Genomic DNA, 20,379 nt, shown 5'->3' on the forward strand with positions numbered 1-20,379 from the left:
TTTTTCTCATTAAGGGGCAATTTTAGTGTGGCCAATCCACTTACCTACACATCTTTTTGGGTTGTGAGGCGAGACCCACGCACACATGGGGAGATTGTGCAAACTCCACACGGACAGTGACCCGGGGTCGGGATCAAATCCCAGACCTCGGTGCCGTGAGGCAGCAGTGCTCACCACTGCGCCACCCTTTAAAACAAGAAACAAATAAACTGACCCCATCAATTTCCTGACAGTTTAACCAAGATACGCTAGTATATGTGGGAGGTCTTGGTGCAGTGGAAAGCATCCCGGCCTCTGAGACAGACGCTCTGGGTTTAAGTCCCACCCTAAGACTTGAGGACCAAGGAAGGTACATTCACAATGCGACCAAACAGGTTGAGTATCAACCTGTACATCCTTGTAATACACTAATAGCTGGTAGCAAGAGCGGGAGAGACTCCTAGTCAGCCATGCTTCATGTGGAGTGGCGCTCCGTCAAGGTATAAGCCTCTGGCAACAGACTAGCAACCTGTTCCAGGGATTACTAGATTTGGAAACAGACAAAAGTCTGCCGTAGTGAACCACTTGGTGTGGGAAGAGGATGGTGGATCAGTGAACAACTAACTCTCAGTCACTAAAATGTTTGACAAAGACTGCGTGTCTCCAATTTACTCTAACTTTTAGTTTTAATGACTGCAGGCTGCAGGAAACCTGGAAAGTGAAGGGCCATTGTAGCACTGCTGGTTCGCTAGAAGGAGTAGAAGTGCTTCTCCCCAACCCACTATAAGGCAAGGACTTAAGAACAACAATTATTGAGTTTTATTTCTGTACACAAGATTTGTATAAATTAAATATTAATACAGAAAAAATATAGAAACTAGAAGAAACTTACTTGTGTGTACACCAACAATCCCACATATGCATTAAAAAAAAGTCCTCCAAATGTAAAGTCACCATAGTCCCAGATGACCATAGGCTGCTCTCACCTTTGAGGGGGAGAGCTAACTGCTGGCAATTTAACCTGAGGATCAAGGTTACGAGGAGCAAGGTTGAGAAGGCGGGTTTCTTGAATACACTCAGCCGGTATGAGGATTGAACCTGCGCTACGGAGTTTGCTTTGCATCACAAACCATCTGTCTAGCCAACTGAGCTAAACCAGCCCCCTTGCTGCCACCCCAGCCCCCCACCCCCACAAGCATAATAACACTCCCCAGAAAACTGCAATTTCTGTTCCTTCAACAATGTTTTCTCTGGTTTAGCACACTGGGCTAAATCGCTGGCTTTTAAAGCAGACCAAGGCAGGCCAGCAGCACGGTTCAATTCCCGTACCAGCCTCCCTGAACAGGTGCCGGAATATGGCAACTAGGGGCTTTTCACAGTAACTTCATTGAAACCTACTTGTGACAATAAGCGATTTTAATTTCATTCCATTTTTCATTTCATTCCATTTTCATGATAAATAGTTTAGGAAGAAATTGTAACTGGTCGTTCTGATTGATAAGAAAGCATGAAAGACTTGACATTTACAGGGAACCGTTCATGACCAACTCAGCATCCCAAAGGGTTTTATGCTCAATGAAGTACTTTTGAAATCATGTCAGTATTGTAATGCACGAAATTGAGAGGTGCTCTCACTGAAACATCCCCAAGGGGTTGGCAGGCGAGACAGTGAGAGATTATTTCCTCTGGCTGGGGAATCGAGGACATGGGCCATATTCTCAGGATAAGGGATCAATCATTTGAAACTGAGGTGAGAAGAAATCTCGACAGAGAGGGTTATGAATCTCTGGAACTCCCCGGGTGCGATTCTCCGCTCCCCACGTCGGGTGGGAGAATCGCGGGAGGACCAGGCGACTCACGACACGCTGCCCTGGCACCCCCCGCGATTCTCCCATCCCCTCTCGGAGAATCGCCGCTCGCCGTTTTTCATGGCAACCGGCGATTCTCCGGCCCGAATGGGCTGAGTGGCCTGCCGTTCCCGATCTGGTCACGCTGGTGGCAAACACACCTGGTCGTTGCCGTCATGAACATGGCACCAAAAGCTTGTTTGTGGCTTGTGGGGGTCGGAGAGGGGAGTGAGCACCACGGCTGTGCTCGGGAGGGGAACTGGCCCGCGATCGGTGCCCACCGATCATCGGGCCGGCGTCTCCAAGAGACGCACTCTTTCCCCTCCGCCGCCCCGCAAGATCAAGCCGCCACGTCTTGCGGGGCAGCGGAGGGGAAGACGGCAACCGCACATGCGCGGGTTGGAGCCGGCCAACCTGCGCATGCACGGCTGATGTCACTTAGGCGCCGCCGACGCGTCATTCTCGGCGCGCCGCCTTGACGCAAGTGTCAAGGCCCGGCGGCCGAGATTTACGGAGCGCCGCTCCTAGCCCCCTTGGGGGTGGGGGGGGGGGGGGTGAATAGGGTGTGAGGAGCGGCCTCCGAGGCCGTCGTGAAACCTGGCTGAGTTCACGACGGCCTTCCCGATGCCACGCGGGAGCGGAGAATTCCGCCCCCCCATTCCAGAGAATTGTAGATGTCTCCATCATTGAATGTGTCAAGGCTGGGATTGATAGATTTTTGATCTTGAAATTCAGGGCAGAAATGTGGAGTTGAGGCAGAAGATAAGCTGTGATTGTATTGAACGCTGGAGCAGGCTCCAGAGGCCTTATGGTCTGCTTGTGTTCTTACTTCTTATGCTCTTATCAATGTCAACAAGGACAGGAGTGGTGAATAAGTAGGGCACAGTAGGGTTAGAAGAGGTTTTTAACAAGCTGAAGTTTACAAATAGTGAAAATGGGAACCTGGCAGTGGAACATTGAAGTTGTGAAGTCTGAAGATCACAAAGGCAGGGATGACATTTCAACCGAGACTAGCAGAAGAAGGGGCAGAGAGCACGATAAGAGGCAATTTTTGTGGCAGAGTGGAAATGGAGTCAGACGTTTGGCCTTGAGCAGTCCGAGATCATTAACAGGGGAATGGAATGCTTTTAAAACAAAATGTATTATTGGATTTTCACATTGGACAATTTGTTTACTGTTGACATATTTCTAGTTTGATAAGTTACGGGTGTCGTATTTTGCAGAAGGCAATCCAATTTATACAGAAAAAAACCTAAAAGGGATGCATGTTACAGGACAACAAGGAAATTTAACAATAGTATTACTGAGAAAGAAGAAGAAAGTTAAATCAGTACGACCGTGTGCGAACAGACTAGATCCACTGTACATATTTACAGTTGCCTGCTTTGTCTCTCTTTGGTGGCTGCGTATTTTCTTTGGCCAGCCAGCCTCTGCTGCATTGGCTGCTATTGGCTCTGGCTTGTGCTTGATTGTTTATTCCTATGCCCTCTTGGTCCCATTTTGCCTTTGGGTTTATTCCCTTCCTTCTGTGCCCTATGTGTCCTGTGGTCTTCTTGTGGGTTTTTATCCCCCTCTGCTCCCCCCACCCCCTTCTCTTCCTTTTGCTAACTATGAGGCTCTTGGCTACAAACAGGTACTGGAACAAATTGGTGAATGGCTTCCATGTTGATGCACAATCAATTACGACGAGAGTAGAGTGCAATCGAGGCTTCATTAAGCAGAGATGTGTAGCCTCCTGCAGCTACTGCCGAAATGGCTGCAGCTCGGTGAGCATACACATTTATACTCCGCCTACTGGGCGGAGCCAGCAGGCAGGGATCTACCCCCGTACCTGTAGTACAGGAACCTTACCGTATTACATCTCTTATGTGATATATACAACAATGATGACTATCACATTCATCCCTGTTAAAAATGAGTCCAGCGGGGATGGTGGAAAAACTGTTTACATGCATTTTAAGGTTAACATTTTGGGGAAAGTTCACAACTTCAGACGATCGGGTGCCTTGATCCTCCGTTGTGAACGCCGCAGTCCCCGTGGCGATGCAGACGTCGGCTCGGTTTCCGGTGACTCCGGGAGCGTGTAGACCTCATCTTCGTCCCCAGGTGGGACAAGGGGAGGACAGATTGTCCTGGAGCGGGGGCTGTGGTGAGGTGCGCTGGGGGGAGGAGGGGTGGCACCGGGGCAGAAGGGGGGGGGGGGACCACCTGCTGCCAGGTCCCTGAGGGAGACTGTGTCTTGGCGGCCGTCGGGATACGCCCCGTAGGCGTACTGCAGGTTTGCATGGAGTAGCTGTACCCTCTCGACCAACGGGTCTGCCTTGTAGAGCCGCACGTGCATGCGGAGGAGAACGGGTCCTGGAGCTGCCAGCCACATTGGGAGCAAAACCCCGGAGGCGGACTTCCTGGGGAAGGCTAGGAGACGTTCATGGGGGGTTGCATTAGTCGCAGTGCAAAGTAGCGATCGGATGGAGTGTAGGGCGCGGGGAGAACCCCCGGCCAGCTGGACGGCCTTCCAGACCGTCCCATTCTCACGTTCCACCTGCCTGTTTCCCTGGGGGGTTGTAGCTGGTCATCCTGCTCGAGGCGATGCCCTTGCTGAGCAGGTACTGACGCAGCTCATCACTCATAAAGGAGGATCCCCGGTCGCTGTGGATGTAGGCGAGGAAACCGAACAGGGCGAAGATGGTGTTGAGTGCTTTGATGACTGTGGCAGAAGTCATATCGGGGCATGGGACGGCGAAGGGGAATCTGGAGTATTCATTGACCACGTTAAGGAAGTACGTGTTTCGGTCGGTGGAGAGGAGGAACCCTTTGAAATCCAAGCTGAGGCGTTCAAAGGGGCGGTAGGCCTTCACTAGATGCGAGCGGTCTGGCCGGTAGAAGTGTGGTTTGCACTTCGCGCAGACCTGGCAGTCTCTGGTGATAGCCCTGACCTCCTCAGTGGAGTAGGGCAGATTGCAGGCCTTTATGAAGTGAAAGAACCGGGTGACCCCTGCGTGACAGAGAGCGTCATGTAGGTTCCGGAGTCGATCCAGTTGCGCGCTGGCACGTGTACCTCGGGATAGGGCATCGGGGGCTTGTTGAGCTTACCGTGGCGATACAAAATCTCGTAATTGTAGGTGGAGAGCTCGATCCTTCACCTCAAGATTTTATCATTTTTGATCTTGCCCTGCTGTGTGTTACTGAACATGAAGGCAATCGACCATTGGTCAGTGAGGAGAGTGAATCTCCTGCCGGCCAGGTAATGCCTCCAATGGCGCACAGCTTCTACGATGGCTTGGGCCTCTTTCTCGACGGAGGAGTGCCGAATTTCGGAGGCATGGAGGGTGCGTGAAAAGAATGCCACGGGCTTGCCTGCCTGGTTGAGGGTGGCGGCCAGAGCGACGTCTGATGCATCGCTATCGACTTTGAAGGGGAGAGTCTCGTCGACCGCGTGCATCGCGGCCGTGGCGATGTCGGCCTTGATATGGTTGAAGGCCTGGTGAGCCTCGGCCGTCAGGGGGAAAGCGGTGGAGTGAAGGAGTGGGCAGACCTTGTCCGCATAGTTAGGGACCCACTGGGCGTAGTATGGGAAGAACCCCAAGCATCATTTGAGGGCCCTGGGGCATTGGCATATCCACTCCATCGAGAAACTGCTTCATCCTCAAGTCCCTGTCGGGTGGCAGGGATGTGTATAGTCCCCGGTAGAAAGCCTCAAATGCCTCGTTGACCTTTTTACATTCGGATACCAGTCTGCAATTGCTGTCCCTGATCTAAGCTATTTTCCTCGTGGCTGCCTGCTTTCTCAACCAGTGAGCCAGCAAGCGGCTGGCTTTATCTCCGTGTTCATAGCAGGTCCCCCATGTCTGGTGGTGTCCTAGTGTAGAGCAGGTCAACATCCATTTGTAGATTTTTCATCTCCGCCAGAAGCTCTACAGAGTCTTGCCGGCTTACCTACAGTATGGAGTCGACCAGTTGTTGCGTAGCCGCCCTCTGCTGCCTGTCTGTGTGCGCTTTATAAGCAATTATCTCATCTCTAATCGCGGCCTTCAGTGCCTCCAGAACGTGAAGGGTGGGACCTCCCTCTTATTGGCAAGGAGAGCCATGTCCAACCTCCATGGAGGTCGTTGGGCACGGCCCACCTCTAACCTCCCTGGTGCCAGGGTCCAGGATGTCTCCGAATGGGTAGCGGGCATCCTGAAGGGGGAGGGCAAAGAGGCAGAGGTCGTTGTACATATTGGTACTAATGACATAGGCAGGAAGGGGCATGAGGTCCTGCAGCAGGAGTTCAGGGAGCTAGGCAGAAAGTTAAAGGACAGGACCTAGAGGGTTGTAATCTCAGGATTACGCCCTGTGCCACGTGCCAGTGAGGCTAGAAATAGGAAGATAGAGGAGCTAAACATGTGGCTAAACAGCTGGTGTAGGAGGGAGGGTTTCCGTTATCTGGACCACTGGGAGCTCTTCCGGGGCAGGTGTGACCTGTATAAGAAGGATGGGTTGCATCTGAACTGGAGAGGCATAAATATCCTGGCCGCGGGGTTTGCTAGTGTCACACGGGAGGGTTTAAACTAGTATGGCAGGGGGGTGGGCACCAGAGCAATAGGTCAGAAGGTGAAAGCATTGAGGGAGAACTTGGGAATAGGGCCAGTATGGCTCTGAGGAAGAGCAGACAGGGAGATGTTGCTGAACACAACGGGTCTGGTGGCCTGAAGTGCATATGTTTTAATACAAGAAGTATGACGGGTAAGGCAGATGAACTTAGAACTTGGATTAGTACTTGGAACTATGATGTTGTTGCCATTACAGAGACCTGGTTGAGGGAAGGACAGCATTGGCAGCTAAACGTTCCAGGATTTAGATGTTTCAGGAGGGATAGAGGGGGATGTAAAAGGGGTGGCTGAGTTGCGCTACTGGTTAGGGAGAATATCACAGCTGTACTACGGGAGCACACCTCAGAGGGCAGCGAGGCTATATGGGTAGAGATCAGGAATAAGAAGGGTGCAGTCACAATGTTGGGGGTTTACTACAGGCCTCCTAACAGCCAGCGGGAGATAGAGGAGCAGATAGGTAGACAGATTTTGGAAAAGAGTAAAAACAACAGGGTTGTTGTGATGGGAGACTTCATCTTCCCCAATATTGACTGGGACTCACTTAGTGCTAGGGGCTTAGACGGGGCAGAGTTTGTAAGGAGCATCCAGGAGGGCTTCTTAAAACAATATGTAGATAGTCCAACTAGGGAATGGGCTGTACTGGACCTGGTATTGAGGAATGAGCCCGGCCAGGTGGTAGAAGTTTCAGTAGGGGAGCATTTTGGGAACAGTGACCACAATTCAGTAAGTTTAAAGTACTGGTGGACAAGGATAAGAGTGGTCCCAGGGTGAATGTGCTAAATTGGGGGAAGGCTAATTATAACAATATTAGGCGGGAACTGAAGAACCTAGATTGGGGGCGGATGTTTGAGGGTAAATCAACATCTGACATATGGGAGGCTTTCAAGTGTCAGTTGAAAGGAATTCAGGACCGGCATGTTACTGTGAGGAAGAAGGATAAATACGGCAAATTTCAGGAACCTTGGATAACAAGAGACACTGTAGGCCTCGTCAAAAGAAAAAGGAGGCATTTGTCAGGGCTAGAAGGCTGGGAACAGACAAAGCCTGTGTGGAATATAAGGAAAGTAGGAAGGAACTTAAGCAAGGAGTCAGGAGGGCTAAAAGGAGTCACGAAAAGGCATTGGCAAATAGGGTTAAGGAAAATCCCAAGGTTTTTTACACTTACATAAAAAGCAAGAGGGTATCCAGGGAAAGGGTTGGCCCACTGAAGGATAGGCAAGGGAATCTATATGTGGAGCCAGAGGAAATGGTTGAGGTACTAAATGAACACTTTGCATCAGTATTCACCAAAGAGAAGGAATTGCTGGATGTTGAGTCAGGAGAAGGATGTGTAGTTAGCCTGGGTCATATTGAGATCCAAAAAGACGAGGTGTTGGGTGTCTTGAAAAATATTAAGGTAGATAAGTCCCCAGGGCCTGATGGGATCTACCCCAGGATACTGAAGGAGGCTAGAGAGGAAATTGCTGAGGCCTTGACAAAAATCTTTGGATCCTCACTCTCTTCAGGCGATGTCCCGGAGGACTGGAGAATAGCCAATGTTGTTCCTTTGTTTAAGAAGGCTAGCAAGGATAATCCAGGGAACTACAGGCCGGTGAGCCTTACGTCAGTGGTAGGGGAGTTACTGGAACAAATTATTCGAGACCGGATCTGCTCCCATTTGGAAGCAAATGGATGTATTAGTGAGAGGCAGCACGGTTTTGTGAAGGGGAGGTCGTGTCTCACTAACTTGATAGAGTTTTTTGAAGAGGTCACAAAGATGATTGATGCAGGTAGGGCAGTGGATGTTGTCTATATGGACTTCAGTAAGGCCTTTGACAATGTCCCTCATGGTAGACTGGTACAAAAGGTGAAGTCACACGGGATCAGGGGTGAGCTGGGAAGGTGGATACAGAACTGGTTAGGTCATAGAAGGCAGAGAGTAGCAATGGAAGGGTGCTTTTCTAATTGGAGGGCTGTGACTAGTGGTGTTCCGCAGGGATCAGTGCTGGGACCTTTGCTGTTCGTAGTATATGATTTGGAGGAAAATCTAACTGGTCTGATTAGTAAGTTTACAGACGACACAAAGGTTGGTGAAATTGCAGATAGCGATGAGGACTGTCAGAGGATACGGCAGGATTTAGATTGTTTGGAGACTTGGGCGGAGAGATGGCAGATGGAGTTTAGTCCGGACAAATGTGAGATAATGCATTTTGGAAGGTCTAATGCAGGTAGGGAATATACAGTGAATGGTAGAACCCTCAAGAGTATTGAAAGTCAGAGAGATCTTGGTGTACAGGTCCACAGGTCACTGAAAGGGGCAACACAGGTGGAGAAGGTAATCAAGAAGGCATACGGCATGCTTGCCTTAATTGGCCGGGGCATTGAATATAAGGATTGGCAAGTCATGTTGCAGCTGTATAGAACCTTAGTTAGGCCACGCTTGGAGTATAGTGTTCAATTCTGGTCGCCACACTGCCAGAAGGATGTGGAGGCTTCAGAGAGGGTGCAGAAGAGATTTACCGGGATGTTGCCTGGTATGGAGGGCATTAGCTATGAGGAGCAGTTGAATAAACTCAGTTTGTTCTCGCTGGAACGACGGAGATTGAGGGACAACCTGAGAGAGGTCTACAAAATTATGAGGGCATAGACAGAGTGGATAGTCAGAGGCTTTTCCCCAGGGTAGAGGGGTCAATTACTCGGGGGCATAGGTTTAAGGTGCGAGGGGCAAGGTTTAGAGTAGATGTACGAGGCAGGTTCTTTTACAGAGAGGGTAGTGGGTGCCTGGAACTCGCTGCCGGAGGAGGTGATGGAAGCAGGGACGATAGTGACATTTAAGGGGCATCTTGACAAATACATGAATAGGATGGGAATAGAGGGATACGGACCTAGGAAATGTAGAAGATTGTAGTTTAGTTGGGCAGCATAGACGGCACGGGCTGGGAGGGCCGAAGGGCCTGTTCCTGTGCTGTACTTTTCTTTGTTCTTTGTTCTTGTTCTAACCTCACATTCATGTAGTGTGGAGCGTGGTCAGAGATTACGATCGCAGAGTATTCTTTTCTTACTATCCCTGGAAGCACCGATTTCCTCAGTACAAAGAAGTCGATGCGTGAGTATATCGGGTGTACTTGGGAGAAATAGGGAGACTCCGTCTCCCCTGGGTGTGAACCTCCTTTGTTCGGGGGCCATCCAAGATGGCCGCAGTCACCATACTCACCAAAAGGCCAGGCCCCTGCGCTCCAGGTTTTGCCTTTGTCCAGGGGCTACTCAACATGGCTGCCAACTGTCTGTACGCCGTGTGGCTTGTAGTGAATCACATTCCTAGTAATTCATACTGTGTTATATTGTATGTGTTGTGTTCTTGTAAGCTCGGTATACGAGCAGTTGCGCGGCTCTGCCCATAGGGGGAGATGAGGAGTTTGTACTGGGCTCCACCCTTGGCTCCGCCCATGGTTCTGCCCATGGCTCCTCCCACTAACTGGAATTATAAAGATCTGCGGTTGTGAGCCTGCTGCCAGTTCATCTCGTCGCAGGCAGGCTCAGTTGTAAGACTATTAAAACCACTGTTCACTTCCAATCTCTTGTCTTGTGAATTGATGGTCACATCATGGGTGAGCTCCTGCGCTCAGGGCTTCCCCTTTGTTTGCAAAACCTCCAAAGTGGCTGCTTATGGTGCCGTTTTGTTCCATGTTGCCACATGTGGCATGTTGTAGCCAGCCTAAAGCCCCCCCCCCATTTTATCACACCCCTAATCGCGGCCTTCAGTGCCTCCAGAACGTGGAGGGCAGCACGGTGGCGCAGTGGGTTAGCACTGCGGCCTCACGGCGCTGAGGTCTCAGGTTCAATCCCGGCTCTGGGTCAATGTCCGTGTGGAGTTTGCATATTCTCCCCGTGTTTGCGTGGGTTTTGCCCCCACAACCCAAAAATATGCAGGCTAGGTGGATTGGCCACACTAAATTGCCCCTTAAGTGGAAAAAATGAATTGGGTACTCTAAATTATGGGCAGCGCGGTAGCATAGTGGTTAGCACAATTGCTTCACAGCGCCAGGGTCCCAGGTTCGATTCCAACCTCCACCTACCTGCCGTTTTAATGTCGGTCTTGATTTCTTCTTTGTGTTCCTTTAGTTCTCTAGTGAGGACCCTCCTCCATTCAACCTCTGGTGAGAGGGAGCCCCGCGTGCGGTTTGCCGGTCCCTCTCGTTCTGATGTGGCTGGCACTTTGTCGCCTCGTGCAACCATCTCAACCCTTTATTTCTCCCAGTTTCTGCTGCTTTTTGTTTCTTTGTGGACTCTGGAGTTCCTGTTGCTCGGCATTGCCCCTTGTGCTGTTAGGTCGGGTGAGGGGATACTTTTTTCTCTGTTTTAGTGGGCTAATTTAAGAGCCTAATTTGGGGTTCTAAAGAGGAGAGCCACTCAGCACATCCCGATCACAGGAAGTCCGTGAATGGAATTCTTGACAGTGTATTGTGTTGGCTGTAGAGGCTAATTATAATGGAGGAAACCGGAAAGAGCATTTATTCCCTCCAGCTTGTTCTGCCATTCAATAGCTGATTCTGTCATTCAGCTTTGCCACGGTTGTTCTGTGGCATAACTCCATATACCCACCTCTGCTCCACGTCTCTGAATAACTTTGGTTCACGGAAGTGTAACAATTGACTTAGCAAGAGTGGATCTTGGACAAGCAGTCACAGGACAGAGCGAGTGGAGGAGTTAGGAGAACTGGTAGAGATATTAACTAGCATCTTGTCAGCATACATATTAAAGTTGACTCCATGTCTTCAGATGATGTCAGCAAGAATAGACCCATGTAAATGGATTTCAGATATAATGATAAGGGGTAGAATGAGAAACTATGACCGTAACTTTCCGGCCATTCACGCACCCCCGCTGTGGGTTTCCCAGTGGCAAGGCATGCGTTCAACACGAAACCCCGTTGACAATGGTGGGACCAGAAGATCCCGCTTTTGGCCAATAGCAGGCCATGACCGCCACCACAAAACATGTGGCGGGTTGCGCAGAAAATCCCGTCCTATGGTTGGAGATGGTCTGAGTATGATTGGATGCGTAAGAGATTCATGGGTTAGAGTGAAACCAAGTGACGGTAGTCACACTCTGATGGACAACAGGGTTTTCTTTCTAATGAAGGACAGGTGTTGCAGGAGGATGCTCTGATAGATGTTGCAGAAAGATTGAGGAGACCTTGGTCACAGTTACAAAAGATGACATTTGTGACTTTGATTAGCAATCTTTTGATTTAAGGTTGTGTTCCTTGAGGAGCGATCAATGCTGGTGGTTTTGAAAAGGAGGGACAAATTATCTGAGCAGAAGTAATCGTGTACAATATCAGGAGTACTGAAGTCAGAATAAGAACTTGGGGGATTAGCATCTTAATGAGAAGGGATCAGCGGAACAAGTGGTCGGTTTCATTAGAAAAGATCAGCTTGAAGAAAGGATGAAGAAAGAAGGGAAATTAAGTAGAGTTTGGTGTGGGAAAAGAGCGAGGGCAGATGGACACCTGGTGTGACGGTTGGCTTGGCGAGCACGGAGGCATCAACAGAAACTGGTCTCAAGTTTGCTGAGCACATCCATGAGCTTCTTGCATTTGTTGGAAGTGAGAGTGAATGGATCAGTAGGAGATAGGTTTACGAAGATGATTAGCAATGGAAGACATCACAACCTTAATCTTGGCATTGATGCAGGGGTTTTGAGCGAAGGGCAACTTTTTCAATGTCAAAGCAGAATTTGATTGAATTTTGCACCCAGGAGCCCAACCAAACTAAAGTCAATGGGTGACAAACGGAATCTTCTGTAGCTAGAGTTACACTTGAAGAAGAGTAATATATCTCTGCTCATTTGAGGACATCACCTCTACAGGAGTTGGTCAGAGTAGCTGTGCAAGGCTGGGTGTGGTGTTGATCCAAGACGTTACAAAGGAGAGTATTCAAGCTGTCGAGTTCCAAATCAGTTTAACGTTGAAGGATCAACGTTAGAGAGAAGATCATTGGAGAATTTGATCCTTAAGATTGTGAAGGCATTCAGCAATGGCGACATAGGAACATATATAGACATCGTGTTAGATTTGAAAGACTTGTCAAGAGGAAGAAGGAGGTTTATGTAAAGATGAGATGTGAAGGTTCAGTTAGGGTGCTCGAGAGTTACAAGTTAGCTAGGAAGGACCTAAAGAGAGAGCTACGAAGAGCCAGGAGGGGACATGAGAAGTCTTTAGCAGGTAGGGTCAAGGATAACCCTAAAGCTTTCTGTAGATATGTCAGGAATAAAAGAATGACTCGGGTAAGAGTAGGGCCAGTCAAGGACAGCAGTGGGAAGTTATGCGTGGAGTCCGAGGAGATAGGAGAGGTGCTAAATGAACATTTTTCGTCAGTATTCACACAGGAAAAAGACAATGTTGTCGAAGAGAATACTAAGATACAGGCTACTAGACTAGAAGGGCTTGAGGTTCATAAGGAGGAGATGTTAGCAATTCTGGAAAGTGTGAAAATAGATAAATTCCCTTGGCCGGATGGGATTTATCCTAGGATTCTCTGGGAAGCTAGGGAGGAGATTGCTGAGCCTTTGGCTTTGATCTTTAAGTCATCTTTGTCTACAGGAATAGGACGACTGGAGGATAGCAAATGTTGTCCCCTTGTTCAAGGAGGGGAGTAGAGACAATCCCGGTAACTATAGACCAGTGAGCCTTACTTCTGTTGTGGGCAAAGTCTTGGAAAGATTTATAAGAGATAGGATGTATAATCATCTGGAAAGGAATAATTTGATTAGAGATAGTCAACATGGTTTTGTGAAGGGTAGGTCGTGCCTCACAAAACTCAATGAGTTCTTCGAGAAGGTGACCAAACAGGTGGATGAGGGTAAAGCAGTTGATGTGGTGTATATGGATTTCAGTAAAGCTTTTGATAAGGTTCCCCACGGTAGGCTATTGCAGAAAATACGGAGGCATGGGATTCAGGGTGATTTAGCAGTTTGGATCATAAATTGGCTAGCTGGAAGAAGACAAAGGGTGGTAGTTGATGGGAAATGTTCAGACTGGAGTCCAGTTACTAGTGGTGTACCAGAAGGATCTGTTTTGGGGCCACTGCTGTTTGTCATTTTTATAAATGACCTGGAGGAGGGCGTAGAAGGATGGGTGAGTAAATTTGCAGATGACACTAAAGTCGGTGGAGTTGTGGACAGTGCGGAAGAATGTTACAAGTTACAGAGGGACATAGGTAAGCTGCAGAGCTGGGCTGAGAGGTGGCAAATGGAGTTTAATGCAGAAAAGTGTGAGGTGATTCATATTGGAAGGAATAACAGGAAGACAGAGTACTGGGCTAATGGCAAGATTCTTGGTAGTGTGGATGAGCAGAGAGATCTCGGTGTCCATGTACATAGATCCCTGAAAGTTGCCACGCAGGTTGAGAGGGTTGTTAAGCAGGAGTAATGTGTTAGCTTTTCTTGGTAGAGGGATTGAGTTTCGGAGCCATGAGGTCATGTTGCAACTGTACAAAACTCTGGTACGGCCGCATTTGGGGTATTGCGTGCAATTCTGGTCGCCACATTATAGGAAGGATGTGGAAGCATTGGAAAGGGTACAGAGGAGATTTACCAGAATGTTGCCTGGAATGGAGGGAAGATCTTATGAGGGAAGGCTGAGGGATTTGAGGCTGTTTTCGTTAGAGAGAAGAAGGTTAAGAGGTGACTTAATTGAGGCATGCAAGATGATCAGAAGATTAGATAGGGTGGACAGTGAGAGCCTTTTTTCTCGGATGGTGATGTCTAGCACGAGGGGACATAGCTTTAAATTGTGGGGAGATAGATATAGGACCGAGGTAGGTTCTTTACTCAGAGAGTAGTAAGGGTGTAGAATGCCCTGCCTACAACAGTAGTGGACTCGCCAACACTCAGGGGATTCAAATGGTCATTGGATAAACATATGGATGATAAGGGGATGGTGTAGATGGGATTTAGAGTGTTTTCACAGTTCGGCGCAACATCGACGGAGGAAGGGCCTGTACTGCGCTGTAATGTTCTATGTCCTATGGGGACTGGATTCTCCAAGAATATGGCTATATCCCCACGCCATCGTCAAAATGCTGGCGTTTCACTCTGCACTTTGCTTAAGAAAGTCCAGAGTGAGTCTCCCACCTGCAGAGGGCTAGCAGGGCCCCGGAGTGAACCTCGCAGCTCTGACTGCGGATACAGAGCCCCGCACTTCCGGTCGGGAGTCCGCGCAGGCCGCCGCCCCATGCGATATGGCGGACTCACAACACGGACCATGGTGAACGAAGTAGGTCCCCCTGAGATCGCGTGTGCCCGCGGATTAGTGCTGTTCGATTGCTTACCTGGCCTTTTGTGACCCCCCCCGCCAGTGAAGGATCCCCCGCCCCCACCAGGGTGGTCGTGGACTGAGTCCGCGGCCACCACCCGAGGTTCCCAATGGACGATGAGAACCATGCCGTCGGGAACTTGGCCAGCTTCTCTCGGAGAATCGCGAAGGGGGGTTCTCTGTCAATGGCCCGCTACCCACGTCACGTAGACCGCGCGAACGCCCATTCTCCGTGATTCCGGGGCGGAGGCTCGGTGAATCCCACCGCCTGGCAAATGGAGCCAAGGAATTTGGTTAAGAATGACTATAATGTTGTGTGCAATGTTAACTAACTGCTTGACCTGCCTTTGTTGGAGGAAAGTAGAAAATATACAGACCCTTCTCTGAAGATTAAATATATGAGATAGAGTGCACGTGTATGTGGATGGTGTATGGCCCTTGGGGTGAGGGTGAGAGTTGGAATATTATTTTTTCATTTCATGCTTTCTTAACCTCGTTTTTTTTCTTAATTTTCATCTGTGTTCTTCTCCATATTGGATCCTCCAGGTTTGCTCATTCAAAGGCTAATTCCCTTCCCCGATCACATTCTTCAACATTCTGACCCTCGTGCTAATAAGAGCACTAATATTGTCTCATTAATTTGGACATTGTGATATGATATGGCATCATAGCTATAATATAGAAGATACAGTGCAGAAGGAGGCCATTTGGCCTATCGAGTCTGCACCGACCCACTTAAGCCCTCACTTCCACCCTATCCCTGTAACCCAATAAACACCCCTAACCTTTTTGGAGACTAAGGGCAATTTAGCATGGCCAATCCACCTCACCTGCACCTCTTTGGACTGTGGGAGGAAACCGGTGCACCCGGAGGAAACCCATGCAGACACGGGGAGAACGTGCAGATTCTGCACAGACAGTGACCTAGCAGGGAACCAAACCTGGGACCTGGCGATATGAAGCCACAGTGCTAGCCACTTGTGCTCCCATGCTGCTGCACAAATCCATATCCAATGCACAGATAAGATCAATAGTTTCATGGTGGGTAAAATAATTTTCTTCAATTCATTTAAATTATTAATTTGTGGCTATATTCCGAATAGAAAAAGGAACATTTCAGTCCTGCATTACAGAGGTACATAAATGATGAGATGGAAACTACAGATGTATTTGCATAGCATACATCCAGAATACTGTTTTGCAATATATCCAAATGTGATGAAGGATACTAAGAACTTAGAAGCAAAACCACGAGACCTGGAGTTCTTACATCCTGATTTCTTTGCCACAAGGGAAAATCCCAGAAATTTCTGTTTGTTTAAGTTCATTTCCTGTGGTTTACATTCAAACTTTCCAGTGCTCCTTTCCAGCTGTAGCTGCTTCTTTTCCAAAAAAAGATGCCAAAGAAGACAGTGTACCCTCTCAGTTTTTACACTGACCTAATGTACAGTAGAAGTCCCATTCCAGAAACGTGAGCGCATAAATCTCAGTTGATACTCCACTATCTGAACACTTGGGCTGGCTCACTTTCAAACCGTTCTCCTCCAGTGAACTTCTGAACATTCACCAGGTGCCCTTTCTCAATTGGTATCTCTCCCCAAGACATCCAAAAGCGGCAATCTAGACTCACTATTACTTTAACTTCAAAGCAAGCACGAGTTCCCGGAACTCAATTCTCCAGCATTCTTCTGGATGTTTTCCTGGAAGGTTTTAGAGTTTCTGCTTGCACTCTCTGGCATCGATAGGCTAAAGAGGCTCCTTTTGCACTGTAGGGATTCTATTCTATTCTATGTAATACAGGATGGCTGCCAGGATTCAATAATCTGAAGTTTCTGAGGGCTAGAAATGTAACTGTTGTGGGCGATGAGAGAGGGGATGGCTTTACAGAAGAAGTCCATAAGCTGCTCAGACCTGCTATCACAGATGTGGTTAGCTGTGTCATGTGAGAGTACCTTTAAGAAATGGGTGCTTAAGAAATGTACCTTTAAGAAATGGGTGTTTATCAGTGATGTCAGAGTGTGGGTGGAGCTGGGCTGTCTGTCAGCTTTTTACTTTCGTTTTTGGCTGTTTACTGCAGGGTGTGTTTTAGTTTCGCTTTCAGTGTTGGAGCTGAAGCCAGACAAAGCAGGTTACTGCTGTTCTCTCTGCCATCAAAAGACTATCTCTTGATCATTTGGTATATTCAGAATTATAAATGTTCTCAGTAGTGAATGTAAACCTGATGTGCTTCTGTTAAAAAGGTATTTATTTTGTCTTCTGGATGTTGTTTGGGAAGTTATTAAGGATTACATAGTGTTGTATTCTTTGGGGGTTGTATTTGAATTAATGGTTGCTAACATGTTCACTGTATGTTTTAAAAAGGTTAACTTGAGTCCACAGAATAAACATTGTTTTGTTTAAAAAAATACTTTTCCATTACTGCTGTACCACACCTGTAGAGTGGGCCGTGTGCTCCCCATAACACAATCTAGTGAAAATTGTGGGTTAGGTGAACTCCATGATACACTTTGGGTTTTTCTAAACCCTGGCCCATAACAGTTGCACAAGGGAGGAAAGATAAAGGATGCAGTTTGTGAAGAAAATAAATTTGGGATTACTCCTGCTGCCTGGTCGCATTCTGATTATGCTACAGATAGAGATAATATTGCCTTTGGAGCTCCCTTTAAATGATTAAAATGATCATCAAATTATATTAATAATTGTTGTGACTTAATTGACAGATGGTCACCTTGAATAATTCTCAATATGAACTATCATCATTGTGTTACGGTTACTTCATACTGACCAGCATAATTCTGTCTGAAGAGGATGAAAGCACAACAGTCGGGAACTGTACAATAAATATATTCAAGGAAGGACAAAAGCCCAATAACATTTTGCTGACACAAAGAATGGTAGACTTGAAAAACTTCACACTTACTTTTGTTTTCTTTTTGCCAAGTTTGAAGAAGCCCAAGAGCCCTTTTTCCTCCTTATCATTCATACCAGTGATACTTAAAGCACTTTGACTCAACTCTGTAACAACAAATGTCAATTAAATGTTGACTTCATCAATTCAACATTTACTTCAGTTAAAAGGTCTGTAAACAAAGAAAGGTTTCCAAATGCCCAGCAATTTATTGTAACAATTTTTATACATACAGATGTTTATAATATTTTGCATTCAACAGTCAGACAATGCACACAAGTGTTTGAATCCGCACAAAGAGCCTTTGATAATTTGAAGTGACATTTTGCGTAAATTGTGCAATAGTCTTAAGTATAAGCTTTGTCCTTTTTTAAGCATTATGTTTACTCCCTCCATAATGGACTGAAAGGTGACAGGATAGCCATAAAACCATAAGACATAGCAGCAGAATTAGGCCATTCTGCCCATTGGGTCTGCTCCACATTCAATCATGGCCGATATATTTCTCATTCCCATTTTCCTGCCTTCTCCCCATAACCCCAGATCCCTTTATTAATCAATACACTCAGTGACTTGGCCTCCACTGTCTTCTGCGGCAATGAGGTCCACAGATTCATAACCCTCATCTCTGTTTTAAAGGATCATCCCTTCAGTCTGATCCTGTGCCCTCAGATTCTAGTTTCTCCTACTAGTGGAAACACCCTCTCCACCGTCACTCTGTCTAGGCCTCTCTGTATTCTGCAAGTCTCCAAGTGAATGTCAGACTGATAAACTACCAACATTAATTATCTTGATCCCGACTTCCAGTGATGGGGATGCGCTGAGAAGATCGCACATCAGGTGGCTCTCTTCCCGCGAACCTGACAAATAGGCACATTTTGCTCGAAAAACGCTTGCAAACAATACAAATTATCCCCACACCACAAACAAAACAAAGGAAGAAGGAAAGATACCGAACAGCCAGTCCAAACAATGAGTGGAGACAAGGGGCGGTATTCTCCCCCCCCCCCCCCCCGCCCACGCCGGGCGGGAGAATCGTTGGGGCACTGCACGAGTCGCGCCATGCCGCCCCGACACCCGCACACGATTCTCCCACACCCCCAAAACCAGCGCCGCGAGAATCGCGCTGGGCCGCTCGGAGAATCGGCGCAAACGGCGATTCTTCGGCCCAAATGGGCCGAGCAGCCGGCGTACAAAATTACAGTCCCTCTGCGGGAACGCTCAGGGGACGGCCTCTGGGGGGAGGGGGGCTGCTTCACGGGGGGGGGGGGGGGGGGGCTCCGATGGGGTCTGGCCTGCGATCGGGGCCCACCGTTCGGCTCCCCCCCGGTCTACTTCCTTCCGTGGCCGGCCCCAGAACCCCGAAGCCATGTTGGTGAGGGGCTGGCGTGCGTAAGAAGCATGCGCAGGAATGAGCTGCCCCAGCTGCGCAGGCGCGGGGCCCATTTGGCGCCGCATAAGGAGGCTGGAGCGGCATGAACCACTCCAGCACCATGCTGGCCCCCTGTGGTGCCAGAATAGGTCATGCCCAGGCCCTGTCCGCGGCGTCGTGAAACGCAACGGCGTTCACAACGGCACAAACACTTGGCCTCAATTTCGGAGAATCTCGCCCAAGGAGTGGGAAGAGCCTGGACACACAGCAATTCACTGAGCTGACCAGTGCACGAGGCGGTGACACTCGAACTTCACCAGTGCAAGAGGAACCGACCCGCCACATGAGAAGATCCCCACACCAGGGGATGGATGGAGGATGTTCCTTTCAAGAGGGTTGAAGCAACACTGGGAAGAACCAAAGTCGGACCTACAAGCTGCAGTGAAGGGTGCAGTGACCGAAGCTCTGGCAACCATGCAGGTGGCCCAGGACAAAGTCGTAAAGCGACTGGAAGTCCAGGAGGAAACAATTAAAGATCTGGAGAGGGCTGCAATGGAACCAGAGCGACCGGATCGTCACCCTGGAAAAGGAGATGGCAAGGCTGGTAGCGACACAAAGCAGCCTGAGAGGACAGGCTAAGGATCAGGAGAATCGGTCGAAGCAGCAGAACCTACGAATCGAGGGGATCGAAGGTAAGAACCCAACAATCTATGTGGGCCGAATGTTGAGTAACCTGGTGGGAAGGGATAGCTTCCCCAACCCACCAGAAATAAACAGAGCCCATCGGTTGCTCCGACCAAAGCCCAAAACCAGGGAACAGCCAGGGATGATAATTGTAAAGATGTACCGGTACCCGGACCGGGAAGAATCTGTGTTGGGTCAGGCAGTCCAAAAACTGCAGCTGGGATGGTCACGAGATCCGGATCTACCAGGACATTGGGGCCAAGTACAGGGCCAAACTTAACAAAGTGAAGGTCGCGCTGGACAGAACCAGCATGAGATTCAGAATGCTATACCCAGCCAAGCTCTGGGTCACATATCAACGCAGGGAGCACTTTTTCACGGTCCCTGCGAATGCTGTCACACTTGCCGCAGAGAACGGCCTGGAGAAGTGGCAGCAGGGGCAGCGATGAAGAGCCCGCAGAATGAGACTCTTGTAACAACATGTTTTATCAAAAAAAGCTCTCTCCCTTTTACAGTCTGTACAGCCAACAGTAGACGATCGCCACAGCGACCACTTTACGCGGGAGAACACTGCCTCGTTTTGGAGACGAGAACGGTAAAAGAGGGAAGGATGATCTAAGTAGAGCTAAGCACAGGGGAAGGTGAGGGAAATGGTGGACAGGGAGCCCAGAGATCATGAAACGAGAGGAAGTGCAACATCC

General features: G+C 48.6%; 1 protein-coding gene across 10 annotated transcripts in view; it reads right to left on the bottom strand.

Annotated features, from left to right (window-relative positions):
* cobl (cordon-bleu WH2 repeat protein) overlaps window positions 1-20,379 on the bottom strand; it is a 509,208-nt gene that overhangs the window by 233,411 nt on the left and 255,418 nt on the right. For all 10 annotated transcript variants that reach the window (XM_038797758.1, XM_038797757.1, XM_038797756.1 and 7 more), the window contains one exon: window positions 17,635-17,729. In XM_038797758.1, coding sequence (XP_038653686.1) covers window positions 17,635-17,729 — 95 coding nt within the window. The remainder of the gene's footprint in view (window positions 1-17,634; window positions 17,730-20,379) is intronic.

This window comes from Scyliorhinus canicula, chromosome 5 (genome assembly GCF_902713615.1).
Source record: "Scyliorhinus canicula chromosome 5, sScyCan1.1, whole genome shotgun sequence".
NCBI lineage: Eukaryota > Metazoa > Chordata > Chondrichthyes > Carcharhiniformes > Scyliorhinidae > Scyliorhinus > Scyliorhinus canicula.